At 39.0% G+C, this 19339-nt stretch overlaps 1 protein-coding gene and 1 pseudogene across 1 annotated transcript in view; one reads left to right on the top strand and one right to left on the bottom strand.

Moving 5' to 3' along the window:
* The window catches only part of Vps41 (VPS41 subunit of HOPS complex), a 153276-nt gene that overhangs the window by 117878 nt on the left and 16059 nt on the right, over positions 1 to 19339 (bottom strand). Inside the window, exons 3-4 of the mRNA XM_048339444.1 lie at positions 9320 to 9427; positions 906 to 983 (exon numbers count right to left, since the gene is read on the bottom strand). Of these exons, the coding sequence (XP_048195401.1) occupies positions 906 to 983; positions 9320 to 9427 (186 nt within the window). The remainder of the gene's footprint in view (positions 1 to 905; positions 984 to 9319; positions 9428 to 19339) is intronic.
* Positions 5432 to 6215, top strand: LOC125342239 (annotated as a pseudogene).

Raw genomic sequence — 19339 nt, 5'->3', positions numbered from 1 at the left:
AAATGTTCATGTTCACAGAAAAATGGAAGTTCTTTCTACTTTTATATCTTAAAGTTCAAAATCAGGCTTCAAATTTAACATTTCCTTCATCCTCAATGATTCTAAATCACAATTTAAAAAATAAAAAGCCTAGTAATTTTCTTTTAATCAATGTAATCTCCTAAAAGGCCAAGCATCAAAATATTTACCCAAAATGTATTAGCTTTATGTATTTTGAAGGGATCAACTAATCCAGCAAGGTGATCAATCAATTTTCAATTACACGCTGGCATCTCAATAAGATGACAAGGCATGTACTTACAAGTGATATTAGTCATCAAATGAGGGGTGTGTGTGTGTCAATGAATTCCCAGAATAGTAAATTAGCACTATGAATCACAAAGAAAAGCATTCTTTCTTTTTTTTAATATTAGTTCTCCTAGACATTCTATAAAATTATAATTTTAAAAGAATACGCATAAGAATATCCTAAATGTGCCACTTAAAGCCCAATGGATGAGTATAATTAAAAAATTTCAATTAAGCAGTTATACAAATAAACTTTACATAGAATTTATAAATGAAAGATACTCAGCCTCCCCCAGCCAGAACATGTATGTATATATATGCATATGTACATGTATATACATGTATGTACACATACATATATACACACACAAGACACTGGTTAAATTATTTACATATCAATCTATATATAGACTGTGTGTATGTGTGTGTGTATAGACTGTGTGGCCTCTTTAAGGCCACCTTTAAGTGTTTTCATATATACTATGAAGTTTAGCTTTATATTCTCAACACTCTATTTGACAGATAATATACGTTAACAATTGTTAAACCTAATATTGTATAGCACAAATTTTCAGCATGTAGTTTAACCTATCCATTGTGTTCCAGCACATACTTACCACATCAAACTTCTGAGTGATGTTTCCTTGGACGTCAAGTAAATAAACCTTGCCATAATGTGTGCCCAGTGCCAAAAACTGTAGAGAGAATGGAGGGGTCAGTTAATCAATGCTGTGCATATAAATAGGGAATCTCTATTACAATCGCTTTGGAAGTGAAGACACCTAATGCAAAAATGATCTGCAGTATCTTAGAGATATTCATTCCTTAGAGAAGGCTTGTTTCTGGCTTCAGGGAAATGACAGAATAGGACCTATTTTATTGTGATAGTGCAAGCTAGCTGTCAGAATGACTCATGAGGACCCTCATCTACTGACAACTAATAGCATGTATGCAGTCTGTACACAATGCCTGATGGGCTGAGGCAGTAAATTAAAAATGCAGCTCGGAAAGTAAAACCAACCTACAGTAGAAGCAAAGTCAGAGGGGAATGATTAAGAAACTCCCTCTAATTTATGGCAAATGTGTAAATCTATGCTATCATTTAAGTTCAACACAAGAGAAAAGCATACAAACAGCACAGTATTACTTTCTGAATGGATAATCCCTGCCACATTGAAGAATGAACCCTTCAGATGAACCTGTACTGTCACTTAGCTTTAGGATCCCTCCATAAAAGTTATCATATAATACTCAGTATAAATGTTTATATTCCAATGGAAAAAAACCCACCTCGTTTTCTGTCACTAAATAACCACTGAGCTACATATTCATTTTATGAGCTAAGACTGGTTCATAACTCTCATGATTTCATTACTCCTGAAGCTGATCCTAAACCAGAAGCTCGAGGACCACCTGAAATATGACAGGAGCTTTTTCCTTCTCTTTATTTCTTGAAGCATTGCTCAAATAGTCTAGAATTCGTGGCATTTCATTGCATGTGAGCATGCTTCATTGCAACCTATAATGAAATGCTCAAATTTACAGGCACTACTAAGCATTTCAGTCAAGCAGCACAATCTTTAAAAAAAAAAAAAGTAATAATAACCTTACAGAAAGTCAAGATTTAAAAGGATTTATCAAAATGGAATTGCTTAAAATGAAATTTCAGTTTCAGGCACTTAAAATCTGAAGCTACATTAAAGAGTAGCCACAAAAAGGGAAAGAAGGGCTCATTAGAAATTCCTCCCTGCAATGTCTTTCACTCCTGCAAGGTTGCCTTTTTTCAGGAAGAAAAAAGTCCCCCGGGTAAGAAAATCAATACTGGTTAATAAAACATCAGGTGTGCAGACATAACTAGGTATGACGATTCCGCTGCACTGGCCTGCCTGAATGCACTAGGTGCCATGGCGATTAGTCATCCAGTGCAGACAACAAGCCTGCTCAAAACAGGATGCTGGGGCCTGGAAGGGAAAGGGGGTAGAGGTAAATCTGGGGGGAAATTAGTCTGAATATTTAAATCCGACAGGATTGGTTCCTCCAAAGCAAAATCACAACTAGAGGATCCAAATGGTTGTAATTTTATCTCTACAGTGACACTCTCACAATATTTGAATAGAAAAGCATCACACAAAATACTAACTAAAAACACATGATCCACTATTCTGTGGCTCTCTGTGATTAAAAAGAATGGGTTTTAAAAGCTCAGAGCACCCCAAGTATCTCACAGTATTGATTCTTCTCATAAATACTGTATTTACTTTGCTAGGAAACTAAGGGAGTTTGGATCCTTAAAATGCTTTAACACTGTGTCATTCTTAGATATCACCGTGAACCCCATTTTGAATTAATCTCATTTCATTTTATGGGAGATTTAAAGATTCGATATAAGGTATTTACTCACATATTCCTTCTCTTTAATTTCCTCCAAATTACTAATTTTATTCACTTAGTATTTAAGATAGAAGGAAAACAAAGTAATTTTATGTCATACTTGTAAGTTAAAGGTATAATTATTTTAGAATCTTTTAAATTCACTATATTTTTATGATAAATCCCCTTCTATTTAGAATGTTTAACCATAAATATACTTCTACTCTTTTAGAAATACTTCTATTCTTTTAGAAATAAGCAAATAGGTTGTTAGAAAACAGGTAAATGAAATGATCATACATATTTGGTAGCTTAAATTATGGTTGAGTTGGCTGGAAATGAGGCTTAGTGATAAAGTGCTTGCCTCACATGCATAAAGCCCTTGGTTCGATTCCTCTGTACCACATAAATAGAAAAAGCAAGAAGTGGTGCTGTGGCTGAAAGTGGTAGAGTGCTAACCTTGAGCAAAAAGAAGCTCAGGGACAGTATCCAGGCCCTGAGTTCAAGCCCCAGGACAGGCTAAATAAATTTTTAAAAATTATGGTTGAATTATATATTCATTTACTGAAGTTTTTGACTCCTTGGAAACAACAAGAAAAAAAAATGCCAAACTGGCCACAAATGTGGTAGAACACAAATTAATTTTTTTTATTTCATTTTAGAACATAAATTTAAACCCTTCAAATTTTACTCTTCTAGCCACTAACTTGTATTTACTGAATTGTGAGTGTTTCTTTCTGGAGCCTGAACATTCTTAAAAGTCTAGGCTGAGCAAAGAATAAATACAATTGCATTGGTCCCTTTCATGTTTAATTACAGAAACTTGATTGCTTTATAAACTATGATTGGGCCTCCAGGAACATGCTTTCTTTCACTCTGCATGGCTGGACTGCATGCAGGCAAACTATAGAAGAGGTAGCAGTCCCATAACATAATCTCCCATTCTCCCAGTGTTTAACAGTATTCCAAGTATTAGAATGGGAATGGTCTTCAATTTCACATGAGGGAATAAATTCTGGCAATTGATGTGACTGTTCTGGAAACAGTCAATGGGTAGCAGGGTTAGGGCCAGAATTAAAAATTGAAATACAGGCTTGAGGTATTGCTCATTGGTGGTAGAACACTTGCCTTGCATGTACAAAGCCCTGGGTTCATCCACAGCACTGCAAAAATCAAACAAAAACTAAAATACTCTCAAGCTCCCAACCCTCTTAACAGAAACATGAACCTCAGAAATTAAGAATGCGTGCTCTAAAGTCAACACTGATTTTCCCAATCATTAGGCTCTCTGGCCAAGTTGCAACCATTCTCCTTTTCATGCTCGGACTTTACTTAGTAGATGATGAAAATCATACACAGGTTTTAAAATCTGTATTGCCAACACATCTTCCTGGAAACCAGGAGGTGGGATGGGTTTTAAGAGCAAAAAATGAGAAGCACAGGAGATGTCCCTGTTTACCACGTACACACAGAAGAAGATCAAGGCCAACACCTGAGCAGAGGAGAAAGAAAATGGAGGAGACTGCATGGGAGGGGAGGAGTCACCTTTGGGTTAGGTGATAAAGGAGATGGCGACAGAGCAAACAGTAGATACAAGCTGAAGAGGAAAAGAAGATGAGCTCATTACAGATACACACATACAGAGGCTCTCAGGTGAGGAGAACAAAAGGTAGAAATGTTTAGGAAACACCTAGATAGATATGTATGGTAGTCTGTGGAGAGTCAGCATGTGGGTAGTCACAGAAATCACGAGATTTAACACAAAGTGAAAGAAGTACAAATCAACAAGAAATGTGGGATGATGGATCTTATTTTGGCAAATCTAATATACCAGGGGAAGGTGAGGTAAAGGAAAGTGAGATGATGAGGTATATGGTTCAAGTGGCAGAACACCTGCAAGACACGTGTATTGCCAGTCGGAAGGGAGGGAGGGATAAACAAAAAAGAAAAACAGGGAACATGAGAAATTAACAAAACAAAAAAGAGGGTGTTATGGTGATTAAGTTTTGAAAGAGTGATATCCACAAGTGCTAAGTGGATAGAAAAGATGTGGTATGCCCATAGGAGTTCTGAATACTATTTCAGCAATAAAAAGAAACCAACCGGGCTGGGGATATAGCCTAGTGGCAAGAGTGCCTGCCTCGGATACACGAGGCCCTAGGTTCGATTCCCCAGCACCACATATACAGAAAACGGCCAGAAGCGGCGCTGTGGCTCAAGTGGCAGAGTGCTAGCCTTGAGCGGGAAGAAGCCAGGGACAGTGCTCAGGCCCTGAGTCCAAGGCCCGGGACTGGCCAAAAAAAAAAAAAAAAAAAAAAGAAACCAACCAGGTGTCAGGGGCTCACACCTGTAACTCCTTATTCAGGAGATCGGAGGATTGTGGTTCAAAACTAGCCTGGGCAGGAAACGCTGTGAGACTGTTATCTCCAATTACTACCAAAAGAGTCAGAAGTGAAGCTGTTACTCAGCTGGCAGAGCACTAGCCTTGCCTTGAGCAAAAAACAAAAACAAAAAACAGCCCCCGCCAAAAAAAAAAACACTCAAGGACAGCACCTAGGCCCTGAATTCAAGCCCCAGGTCCAGCACAAAAAAGAAAAAGAGAGGAAAGGGAGGGAGGGAGGGGAAAAAGAAATGAAGCCAGACACAAAGGCCAAATACCACATAACTTTATTTACCTAAGATATGCAACTGGAAAAAAGGGAAGTCAAGAACTAAGAACAGGCGTCCCGGGCTCCCGCGTCCCGGGCTCCTGCGCCCCGGCTCTTGGTCCCAGGCGGCTGCGCCCGCAGGCCTTCTGAGGAGCAAATGCAGGTCTTGAGGATGTTGCGTCTGCCCCCGGCCTGCCCAGGCCTGAGCACTGTCCAGCCCTCCCGGTTTCTGGGTATCTCCCCCTGGCAAATTCCAGCAGGTGCCAGCTTTCACTCCACCTCTTTCTCTGAAGCAGACCTTCCACGGGTCTTGATTACAGGGGGTCTCCGCCAGCTGGGAATGGGGCTTGCCAACCTCCTCAGGAGATGATTTAAGAAGGACAATGTGATTTTATCAGACATAAAGAAACCCCTTGCTCAGGTCTTCCACAGTGGCCCATTTGTCTACACCGACATCTTGGACTACAAGCACCTTCGTGAGATCGTGGTCAACAACCGCATCATCTGGCTGTTGCACTACAGTGCCTTGCTCAGCGCTGTGGGAGAAGCCAACGTGTCCCTGGCCAGGGCTGTGAAAATAACTGGATTGCATAACATTCTAGACATGGCAGCAGAACACAATCTACGACTGTTTGTGCCCAGTACAATTGGGGTGTTTGGACCTACCTCTCCCCAGAACCCAACCCCAGACCTCTGTATTCAGAGACCCAGGACCATCTATGGTGTGTCCAAGGTGCACAGGAGCTCGTGGGAGAATATTATCATTACTGGTATGGCCTAGATTTCCGGTGTCTGCGATATCCTGGGATTATTTCAGCCAATTCCCAGCCTGGAGGAGGAATGACGGACCATGCAGTTCAGATTTTCCACGCTGCTGCAAAGAGCAGCAAGTTCGAATCTAACAAATGAGGAAGTTCTTTCACCCAGAAGTCCGACAGACCTTCATGTTCATCAGAAAACACACAGGAGAGAAACCTTATGAATGCAATAAATGTGGACAGACCTTTGTATGGATAATAGAATTCACAAAGGTGAGAAACCTTGTAAATATAGAAAGTCTTTCAACCAAAATTCACACTAAGGCCTAAGAGAATTCACACATGTGAGAAACGTTAGGAATGATGTAATAGATGTGGAATGGCTTTCACCTGGAAGAAAATGCAGTTTGCATTGGAGAACCCAAACAGGATAAAAGCCTTGTGAATGTAAATCCTTTTTTTAAAAAAGAACTCTTAAAACAGGCTCAGATTGTGTGGTGAGCAGCAACTAGAGTAGAGAGAGCTAACAAAGAATACTGTTCATAAAGTTTACTTGCACATATGAAAAAAAAAGTCTTATTCTGTAGTCCAAGCTGTTTATGAATTCAAAATCCTCTTGTCTCTGCCTCCTGAGTGCTATGATTACAGGCATGTGCCACCACATCTAACTTTAAGCAAACTGTATTTCTTTTTTTTTTTTTTTTTTTTAATTTTTTTGGCCAGTCCTGGGGCTTGGACTCAGGGCCTGAGCACTGCCCCTGGCTTCTTTTTTTTTGCTCAAGGCTAGCATTCTGCCACTTGAGCCACAGCGCCACTTCTGGCCATTTTCTGTATATGTGGTGCTGGGGAATCGAACCCAGGGCCTCATGTATATGAGGCAGGCACTCTTGCCACTAGGCCATATCCCCAGCCCCCAAACTGTATTTCTTAAAACATACATTAGCATTATCTTGCAGTAAACTCAGATTTATAGATAAAACTGAATCTTGGAGTATATCTGAACATTTTTAACATTATAAAAAAAATACTTCCACTTGGATATAAAGGTTAAATCACCAGGTACAAACAAGACATGAGGGAGAAAAAAACAAAAAAAAAATAATTTCTCCAAAATCCAACAACTCCACATTTCCAAAAACATCATTAAAAAGCAGGGCTAGAAGTATATCTCAAGTGGTAGAGCGTCAACAGAGCAAGCAAACCGAGTATGAGGCTCTTAAGTTCAAATGCCAGTATACGTGCACACATTTATAGTATATACCACACTATTCACGATATTGAAACTACAGAATCATCTTAGGTCTCCATCCACTGATGAATCAACAAATAAAATGAGTTATATACACACAATGCAAAGCAAAGTCCATGAGAATCTTATTTCCAATTAACCACCAAACAGCCAAAGGTAGAGCTGTGACTCATGTGGTAAAGTGTTAGCTTTGAATGAAAAGGCTAAGGGATAATACCCAAGCACTGAGTTTAATCCCAAATACATACATTTAAAAAGGAAGAAGACAACACTATGTTGGAAATAAACTATACAACTTTGGGGAGGGGAGAAGGGAGGGCTAAGCAGCAGAAAAAATGGCGGGGTAACAGTGTTTAAAAAGAAATGTACTCATTATCTTATTTATGTAATTGTAAACCCTGTCACCTTTACAATAAAGATAGAAAGAAAGAAAGAGAGAGAGAGATATGCAGTTGGCAAGTCTATAGAGACAGAAAGTAAATGAGTGGTTAACTAAGTCTGGCATTAAGTATTTCCCATATGCAGAAAGTATCTCTAGGAGAGAAGGGAGGAAATGAGATGAGGCTTAAAACAAACTTGGACAAATCAGTCCCTGAATAAGAAGGAAACGTCTTTGCGTAAGGATAAGTGTGGATCCAGGCAGGGTAAGGAAATGACCTACTTCTTGGTTCCAGTATTCTTGAAGATAAATGACCCCTCTGAGAATGGAGCACATGCCTGTAACCCCAGCACAGCACTCAGGCTGAGACAAGAGGGTGGTGAGTCTGAGACTAACTAGGGCTACATATGAGACCCTGTCTTAGAGAACATGAAATGGTTGAAAAGGGTTATTGAGGCTTAAAGGAATGACAAAGGACAGGTAAACAGGGCAATTTGAGGGGAGAAATTTCCCTGGGCATACCACAGCATGGCCGCCTTGGTTATAACAGCAGTGGCTCTGAATTGAGTATGATTGATGGGCATGATGAAAAGACAGAGGTGCAAGATAGTTTACAGAGACAGGAAAAAAAAAAGCAGATTAAAGGTCAGGACTTCATCATTACAGAATAAGGAATAGTGAACAGGAAAGCTAGGACAAAAGGTCAAAGGAAGTAGAAAGGAGATCCTTAAGATCTAGCAACTGATGTCATCCAGAGAGGCCTTGGAGTAGGAGATGAGGCAGGTCACTGACATTAAATGAGACCAGTCTTCACTGAGTGAAGGGACATATCAGAAAATCCAGGGACGGAAGCAATGGGAAGGGCTTGATCACAGTGTTGCAGCCAAAGGGCAGAAGCCTCCAGGATTGGTTTCCAATAAACAAGAGGCCAGATCTTCTACTGAAGTACTAAGTACTGAGTAAAAAATTCTGATTACAATGGAACAAAATCTGAAGCAAAAATGAATTATTCTGAAGAAAGAGAAAATGATACAACATTACTGGTAGCACAGCATCAATCAAGCCAGATGGTGGATCCCAGGGGAAACTGGCCTTTTGTGGGAGGAAAAAAGAGAGCAATGGCTGAAACTCCAGAGCCTCCACTATTATGACCACAACATTGACAGTTCTGGTCTAATAAAGGCTAGCCTGGTCTCAGATATAGTAAATATTCATTGTTTAGTATGTATTGTTAATACATATTCCCAGTTGATTCCCAAGACCACCAATGTAATCTCCCCTACCCTCATGAAAGAACTGAGCCCCACATTGTCTCTAATGTAATACTAACCATTTAAGGAATTACATGATGGGTTCCCAAATCCATATCTTTCACAAAAATCACTATCTAAATTCTACTTCATATGCCCTAAGAATGCACTGTATAGAATGTACTGGGGTATGGATATAAATATTTGGGGTAGTCTGTTTCATTTTTGTTGGAGTAGAAGAAGAGGGAGAAGGGCAGGGGAATATAATTACTATTCAAAAAACAACAGAACAAGACATACTTACACACAAAAATCAAAAGCACTAGAACTCTTAAGTACAGAGTAGAGACAAGAATGCGTGGAAAGTGCCAACTTGCCTTGTCATGGACTGTCATACAGCTAGCTGCATCTTTCTGAAGAATCTCAGTGACTCCATTGGACAGCCTTTCATACTTCAGCTTAGGTTCTTCTTCACTCTCTTCTTCCTGAATGAAAAGCACAGAAAAACGATTATAGCTGTTTTTGTTTTGAAAGACTCACCAACCACACTTCTTAAAGGGCAGCAAGAGATGACCCTCCACCCAAACCACTATAAATAATAATAGCCAAAGGCTACCTCTCACAGTGTTGTAGGGGCAATGTGTTAGCTGAAAATGCAATCATGGGAAGACCTAAGTCAAGTCAGTATCATCTTTGAAGATGACACACTCAAAAGGCTGGCAAGATAATGCTGGCAGTTGGTGAAGGTTCCAGTTCCTTGCTGGTGGGCCTTTCCATAGACCTGTTTAACTGTTCTCAGAACAAGACACACAAGAACCCCCCTAACCACCCACCCGCACACACACCATGAGTGACTGAAGAGGGAACAAAATGAAAGCCTTATCTGACCTAGCCTGAGACCACACACTTCATTTCTAGGGTAATGTAGTGATCTTACAGGTCAGCCATGAGTCCATGTGGGAGAGAAGGACACAAGGACATGAATAACAGGTCATCTAGCTATAAAAATAGAAACAATAAAAATCAGAAACAATAAAAATCATTACTCTATGAACTGTTGTAAATTAAATCCAAGGACACGGCCACTTAGTAATAGTATTACAATCAAAGGTAGTATATCTATATTAACTTTCCAGTCACATTTTAAGAACTAATAACAACAAAAGCAAAGAGGCTTTTAATTAAAAAAAAAAGATGTTAATCGACCCAAGAAACAGTTACACCCTAAACCACCCTACTGTGAATTTAAAATAAAAATTATTCATTAACCAAGTCTAAAGAAACCTCAAAAAAAGAACACTTTTACTTATACATCTTCAAGGAAGAAGTAGAAATCATCACAAAGTTAACGTAAGTAGCAGAGAGGATGTGTGTATTCTACAGTCAATGTGTTAAATACAAATTAAATCCCCAACAACGGGCTCTATAATAAGATGCCACATGTTGCTTCAGTCTGGACAGCAAATGTGCATCCATTGTGAAAAGTTAATTCTAGCCTCTTGACTATTTTGCATAAAAGCACTCATCCACGGACCATTAGATAAAGTTACCAGAAATAAGGTTTGCCTGTCTTATATTTATAAGTGAAAGGCAAAATAATTTCTCTCACATAAATATACAAAAATAAATACTTTCACAACACAGTTCACTGAAGCATTCCTGCAAGGTTTCAGAAACCATAAATAAAATGAAAACTCCAGTATTAGGCACTTGATGTACCATTTCACGCTTTTCTTTTATGCTAAGTTAAAAGCAGGCAAAAGGTGAGTTTTTAGATTTTTTTTCCTCCATGCCACAAAGAAAATAGAAAGTGGTTCCAAAATACAATTCACAGAGGTTAGTTCTGCTGCTGCAGACTCAATATCACATCTTAAATAAAATAACATTTAAAAAAATCAGACAGATTTAATATAGTTTCAGTTTAATTTAAAAAAAAAATTTTAAACAGATGAAAGACCTTCATGCAGTTTGAACTTCCATGGTAAACAACCCAGTGTTAATAAAAAGCAAATCAATAATTTTTGTTAAATTTTAATAATCTTACAAACCAACAAATAAAACCATCAACAGTCTGAGTTGAGATGACAGCTAACGGCGTTACTATGACAACCCAGTGGAACAGAACAAGTCCTGACTTGCAGCTAAGCGAAGATATGAGCAGAGTGACATTTACCCACGCAAGGAAACCTTGCAGCTTTCCTTTCAAAAGATCAATTCTTCAACGAACATGGATTTTCACTAAGTGTACAGCACTTTTAATTAAAGACAAATCCTTTAAATGCCCTATAAAATTCTAGAACACTACCTGAAAATAAATGTCATATCATGACCACGCTTTTGAATTTAATGGAGGGAAAATTACTTAATGACTTTCATGGAAAAACTGTTCAGTAGTTTGTAATGGGTTTATTTGTTTCTAGGAGTAAATTTCCAGGAGGAAGTTCTGTTGCTGAACTTGGACTTGTCCATTATCAAGAACACATGTCCATTTAAAATTTGTGTGTGCATGTGTGCATCTAACCAATAGATTCCACATTCCTCATCCTGTTTGAATATCATCCATACCTTTCTTTCACACATGATCATTTTTGCTACACAAGTTTCAGTCCAATAAAAACTTGAATTTTAACCAAAAGTGTATCAACATGAATTCTAAAGGCACTAACAGAAAATCCCTAACATGTTTATCAGAAATTATTTCTGGACACCATTTCTTCATTAAAATTCAGTTTTGTTTTGTTTTGACAAAATAAAAGTGTACTGGCTGTTCTGAAGGAGAAAGGTGGGCTATCATGTCAAGAACATACAGAGCCAGTGGAGAGACCATAGTGGAGGTGACCACTGCTGGATAGTCCACCGCCTCTCAGTGGAGATGTCCTTTCCCTACCCAGCTTCCCCTTCCAGAAACACCTGGGCTAATGCATCGGCCATCTCAATCACATGAGCAGTTTGCTTGCTTTTGCACCATCAAGTACATCTGACCAGGGGCAAGTCCTTTTAATAAATATCCAATGTTCTGAAAGCCCTATACAATAGGAAAACAGCAACATTCTCAAAAGAAATTCTCATTGTTTTAAAACAAAGTTTTCATGCGGCTTGAACTTCCGCAGTATAACACCCACCCCCCCAAAAAAGTGTTAATAAAAAGCAAATCAATAATCAAGCATGGGTCTGAAGGTATAAAATAAAGGCTTACTTCCTCTAGGACATTCTCTCTAAAAGTCTAATTAGCTTCAAGAGAACTGAAATACTCAACATCAGTAGTCAATCTAACACATTTAATAGACCAAAAAATAGGGAAAAAAAACAGCTATCAAAATGGAATATTAAACGTTTGATATTTAGAGAGTTTATATTTTAAAAATCCTCTCATTACAAGTAATTTCATGAAAGTCTTATTATATATTAATTCTTTTTTCCTCTCCTTTTTTTATGGAAATGGGAATCCATCATGGGGATTTGAACTCACTCATACCTGCTATGCAGGTGCTCTACCACTTGAGTCATATCCCCAACTTGAATTTTGCTTTAGTTATTATTCAGGTAGAGTCTTTCATTTTCCTGGGATCTGCTCAAACCAAGATACTTCCAGTTATTGCTTTCCTAGGGAGAGATTTCAGACATACACTACTACATCCAGCTTATTGAAACTGGGGTCTCAGTAATTTTTCTGGTTGGGCTGACTATACATCAAGATTTTCCATAATAGCTGGGACTGCAGCTTTGAAACATAACAACAGGCTTGTTGGTTAAGACAGTCTTGCTAACTTCTTCCTCAGGCTGGCCTCAAATCATGATCTCTGCCTTCCAGCAAAGTATTTCTTTCCAGTTACCATTTATTAGAGAAGGCAGAGGGAGAAAAGAAAACAATGAAACATGATTCCATGTACAAGCAAAAGTAAATTTAATGAATAAAAATAATCCTATAAGTCAATAAAAACACATAGTTTGAGACTCAAAAACATAACTAACAATATTTTAAGCAATAACTGTAACCACTACTACTGGGTCTCATCAACAAAGACAACATGAATAGATGAAACATATTTATTATTAGGTATACACAATTATTTGAAACTATACTGTTCTCATTACATGTACACGTACAAAATAGGCCAGCTCCAAATTCAGGATATTAAACCTAAACTTTTCTAGAAAGGGTAGAAGAAAATCCTGATGAGGAAAAAAGAGCCTGCAAGTAAAGCTCAACGTGAACCAAGGACTAATAATCTCAGTAGCTTTCCCTTGCTGAAGCAGTACCCCTTCCCAGCACACACAATGACAGGTACCTCCTTAAGAGGGTAGCTGCAACTATTAGTAATTGTATGCTTCAGTTCTACTACAGAAAGATCACTTTATTTGAAAAGATGAGTATCTGGTGGGAAATATGGCTTTACAGATCCTCCTGAAGTGTCAAAACATATCAAGAAAAGTACATAAGCAGGCTGAAAGAGTATCTTCTGGTTTCCATTAGGAACACAGGTATTATAGCTGCCTCAATGACCAAACTTTTTAAGAAAGTGACATGGAGATAATGGAATTCATCTCCAATCAAACTACAGTGACCAAAGCTCCCAAGCTGCCTTTTGTGACTGCTGACTGTTATGCTCTTACATTCCTTAAGAATGCAAACAAACTTGTTAAACTTGTAACTTCCAAGAAATGTTGCTATTAAGAAAAAATTATTTATTTTTTTAAAGTGATGATGCTGAACAATCTATAGCACACAGGTCACACCACACAGCAAAAAGTTATCCAGCCCAGAATGCCAACAGTGCCCAAGTTAAAATCCCTAGCTAAGCAGAATTTCACAAGATAAAATATCACATAGAGAGTAAAGTCTGTTTTAGGGGTCCTATTCTCCCATATCCTGTGTAAGAAACAGGAAATGTTTCTCCCTTTTCCCTACTTTACAACCTAGATATACTAATAAATTCTTAAAACTTTTTTTTTTTGCCTGTCCTGGAGCTTGAACTCTGGGCCTGAGTGCTGTCTCTGGGCTTCTTCTTGCTTGAGGCTAGTGCTCTACCACTTGAGCCACAGAGCCACTTCTGGCTTTTTCAGAGTAGTTTATTATCACAGACTTTCCTATCCAGGCTGGCTTCGAGCACAATCCTCAGATCTCATCCTCCTGAGTAGCTAGGACTATAAGTGTGAGCCACTGGCACCCAGCTTTTAAAAAAAAAAAAAATTCTTAAGCATTTTAAAGGATAAATGAATAACAACAAGTGTGTTTATAATGTCATTAGGTAAAAAGTAAGTTATAAAACCTGTTTTGAATGATCATAATTTTCATTAAGAAATATATATGTGATACATAAGAGTGGGACACTAAGCATAAATAGCACAACACTAACCAGTAAGCTCCCTAAGCTTCAGCTTCTTCATCCCAGGTGGTGAGAGGATGATGATAGGCCCCTGATCACAGGGACATTGTGACCATCACAGAGCAAATACAAATCTTTTTTTTTTTTTGAACGGGTCTCACAGGATTTAATTGGGAGGGGGTTTATATAACGGTAATGGCGGGAAAGGAGGGGGACTGGCCAAAGGGCCAGTCATAGGCTAAAGACCGTGTCCGTCATGGTGATGTCTCGAACTTCCTAGCAAATACAAATCTTAAGAGTGAACTACTGTCTACATTTTTCAAACTTTCTAAAACATGTCATATTATTAAAAAAATATTTTTATAAAATCCAAATAAATGCTGCTCAACATCTTCCTCATAACTCCATCAACTGAACCAAGATGCCTATCTCTCAGAGCTGCTTTCCTCACTGTAGTAGTACAATGAGAAAAGTGAGAAAACGTTGAGCCTGTAATAATTGGAGAGTTCCACTTAAGATTCACAAGATATGCAGCCTTCATAAACCTTGCTCTCTCCTTTGCCCATAGTACTAGAATTTCATGTTCAATTCAAGCAGGAAAAAAATAAGGTGAAGGTCCCCATGCCCTAAGCCATATACCATAAACAGGATCAACTCTCATCATTTATTTTATATTGGGAAAGCGATAAGAATATAGAGAAGAGGGGAAAAAAATGAGAAAAGCAAATAAGCTTTTCATTTCCTTGCAGCCATATGGAATAAACTGCCCAATCTCCAAGATATGCCATTCAGGTGGACAATTTCCGCCACTAAAGCCAACATAACCCTCTTTTCCTTTCTTCCCAATAGCTGGTAGTGATCACAAGATCCTAAGAAGCAAGGTTTATGCCTTTTCATTGTTTGGAACTTCACCTAACAAAACGGTAGGAACCTAATAAGACCAGTGAAAACAAACAGCAGACCAAGTTCACTAAGAAGCTCTCCTAAGACCTTCTCATTTAGCTTTGCACTCCAAATCAGAGTCTAACATCAAGAATTGTGGAGCTCATCTAAGCTCTGTCAGTTTACAGACAGAGTGGTGGGGGCGGGGGTGGGGGAGTCAGATAGAGGAAGGCCCAACATCTAAATGGCAATTACAGAAAAGTTCACAGACATCAGTTCTAGCATCTCCCAGCAGTACTAGCAAATTCCATGTTCAGAAAAACCTACACATTTATTTCTAATTTGCATATTGTTATATGAGAAAGGAAAATGTTCAGGTTCTTGAAATCATTGTTAAGATTTAAAGTTAGGACACAGGACCACAAACACCCTGTCTTTTCGCTTCCTAGCTGCGATGAGCTGAGCAGACTCCTCTGCTACATGTTGTCACTACTGTGCACCATGGGTCATGAACACTGACAACTGACTTTTTTTTTTTTTTTCTGGCCAGTCCTGGGCCTTGGACTCAGGGCCTGAGCACTGTCCCTGGCTTCTTCCCGCTCAAGGCTAGCACTCTGCCACTTGAGCCACAGCGCCGCTTCTGGCCGTTTTCTGTATATGTGGTGCTGGGGAATCGAACCTAGGGCCTCGTGTATCCGAGGCAGGCACTCTTGCCACTAGGCTATATCCCCAGCCCGACAACTGACATTTTTAAAACCACCAGCAACATCACCTTTCCTCCTTTTAACTCCATTATCCCAAGAGTTTCTTTTGTTTGCTTTGTTGCCAGTACTAGGACTTGAACTCATGGCCTTGCACTCTTGCTGGACTTTTTCATTAATAGCTGGTACTTTACCACTTGTATCATACCTCTACTTCCAGCTTACTTTTTGTTTATTTTACTTTTCTGGTTAATTGGGGGTAAGTGTCTCATAGATTTGTATGCCCGGGTTAACTTGTAATCTTGATCCTTAGATCTCAGCCTTCTGAGGAGCTAGGATAATAGGCCTGGGCCATCAGTGCCTGGCTTACTTCAGGTAGCTAACGCAGCACATTAAACAACAACAACAACAACAAAAGTTAAGAGAACTACAGAATAAACTGAGAAAATGAACATCATCAAAGTACTACCTATCTTATATAAAAGCATTATGAATAAGGAAAGAGCAAGACAGGTTCTATCAAGACCCTCACCTCAGTAAGAAAAAGGAGAGATTCTAGAAGGCAACATCTCCCCATGGTGCAATTGTAGTTATGAGGAGGAGCAAAGACACTGCATGGGGCAACAGCAGAAGTGGGTCAGGCTCAGGGCTGGCCTGACACTGTGCATTCCTCTCTCTAAGCTCCCTCTTGAGCTTCTGCAGCCCCAATTTTCAGGTGAGGACTGGCCAGGCTACATTTGCTCCACCAGCTCCCATCATGCCAGTCTAAACAGAAGACTCCCTCCCAGGGCCACCTACTATGGAAATGCCCTAAAGGGAACTTCACAAGGGCTCAGAAGAGTCATTGCCCAGTCTCATACTGAAATAAATATGGTTTTCAAGGAAGTATTCAAATAACATAAATAATCCAGGAAATGTAAGAGACATGAGAAAGAGGATGGTCAAGCATCTTAATAGAATTCACTACTGTCATTTAAACCAAAAGAGTGAGGGTAGAGGCAGAGAGGAAGATGAAAAGCAGAGCTAGGTAAGGAAGGGGAGGATGGAGGGAGGTTGCTTTATCCAAAATCCAACTGGAATCCATCTTAAAGTCAGAAAATAAACTCAATAATGCTTAGATGTCAGAGTACCATCCATAACTCATATGTACTGGTCAAATTACTTAAGACCTAAGTTTCCTTACTTTCTGGGATACACTTTCTGGGATGATACATACTTCTAAGGATGTCTGCAAGAATGAAATTTAGTAAGTATATGCAAAGCACAGAATATACTGTTATCCAGTGAATGCCAGTCACTTAAAATACTGTGTGTGTGCTTCAACCTTGTTTAAACGTCAGAATACAGTATCCCTTTCCTATCACATCACAAGCACATTAAATTGAACAAACAGTAGCACTTTTTTTTTGTTTTATACTACTCACAAAAAATGAATACAAATGCTTTAATTTTACAGCATCGTTAAAAATAATGCTTTTATGGAGAGAGCGATGGAAGAGGTGACGTTTTCCAAAAAGAAATGTATTCTTTACCTGACCATAACCCCTCTGTACATCACTTGTATAATAATAATAATCATCATCATCATCATTTAAAAAATAATGTTTTAGCAGGATAAAATGGCTTACTCCTGTCATCCCAGCAGGAGCTACACAGCTGGATGAGATCAGGAAGATATCAGTTCCATACTAGCCTGGGGAAAAAAGTTTGGAGGCTCCATGTGGTGGCACAAGACTGTTATCTCAGCTATGGTAGGAAATGTAAAATAGAAGAATTACAGTCCAGGCTCAGGCCTGGACAAGAAGCAAGATCCTACCTTAAAAGAATAACTGCAGAAATAGGCTGAGATGTTGCTCAGTGGTAGAGCACCTTCCTAGTATGCATGAAGTCCTGAGTTCAAACCTTAGTACTGCAAGAGAGAGAGAGAGAAAAGACAGAGAGACAGAGAAAAGAATGCTATTGGCTTGGGTGCAGCTTGGGGATAAAGGCTTATCTAATATGTACAAGATCCTGGGGTTCAATTCTCAGCACCCCTGAAAATATTTTCAGGCATATATGTGAATCTTGTCATTAGGAAAGAGAAGGGAAATATTACAGTCTCTGACTTGATAAGTCCAGGGCCCCTCCTAGATGCTTATGAAGACTAAAAGGCCAAATACCTCCAAACTGCCCAGTCCCTGATGATGGAAACAATGACAACAGACTAAAACCTTAGGCTTTATCAGAGGTTTCTCCACTCTCATCTCTCTCTAATACCATTCTAAGAGATTTATTTAATCCACTGAGGTCTTTGGAGAAAAGTCACATTCTAAAGTAAAGAAATGTGAGGCCATGAATGCCCATGAATCTCTGTATTTAAAATTGGTCATACTGAAAAGTCAAGTAGCTTGTGGATGAAAGAAACCTGAGTGTTCTTCAGATTTGTTGTAGCATTTCTTGCACCTGAAAGAAAGGAATGCCTTAAAGCTTTAATAGTACAGACTGAGCCCTGACAAATTAAATCATCATTTAAACATTTGAGAATGATAATCTGAAAGAGAAACACAAATCTCTATAAATGTAGCCCCCCCCCCAAGATTACCAGTTTCAACAGAAACTGACTCCCCAAGTTCTGAGAAATAAAGCTAAATGAAAGTCAAAAGGGATAAGGTCATCCAATCAAATCATTTCTTGTATTAGTTTCCTATTGCTACTATAAAAATAACTGTAAAATTGTTATTATCTTGAAATTATGTAAGGAAGAGGTTCCAAGACAGATGGCACTGGATGGCAACCTCTGGAAGTGCAAAGGAAGAACACTCCCCCTACCTGTCCCTGCATTCCTTGACTGTGGCCCTCCCTCCACCTTCCAAGCCAGCAAAGGCAGGCTGAGTACTTCCCACATCAGACCACTAGCCTTCCTCCCACCTCCTATCCACCTGAAAAGACTCTTGCCCAGCTGCTACAGGACACTGTATCTGACTGGGAACTATCTGCCCTGAATTACATCTCATTCACAGGTTTGAGGGATGAGGACTTAAGATATCTTTGGAGGTAAAACTAGAGGCTGATGAGTTGGATGCCCAAAGCCAAGTCTAAAGCTAAAGCACAATTTCATTTACTGGTTCCAAAATTAAGTCATGTTCACTTTAAGGACACAGTGTAGAATCACACAATTCTCAGTTTGAGCCCAGAAGCCAGCAGAGGTCCTTGTTTGCTTGACAAAGGGCATTCTCAAAGCCCTAGACTCACCACCTGCAAACTAAGGCTGCAATGTCATCATAGCAGAGAAGCCTTCTCTGAGGACTCAGGATGAAACACAGCTCCTCAGCCCACTCCATAATGCCCAGAGTCAATGTATTTTTTTCCTTTACGATGTGTATTACTAGCTGATGCCATATAGTTAAGTGCTTTTTGTTTATAGTCTACCTTACTCATCAATATTAATGTACTCTAGCATCTTAATAGTCAATAATATTTCTTGAATGAATAAAATGACCAATCTTGG

This window comes from Perognathus longimembris, chromosome 2, assembly GCF_023159225.1.
Source record: "Perognathus longimembris pacificus isolate PPM17 chromosome 2, ASM2315922v1, whole genome shotgun sequence".
Classification (NCBI taxonomy): domain Eukaryota; kingdom Metazoa; phylum Chordata; class Mammalia; order Rodentia; family Heteromyidae; genus Perognathus; species Perognathus longimembris.
Note: the sequence above shows the minus strand (reverse complement) of the source record. Positions and strands in the feature narration are given on the sequence as shown.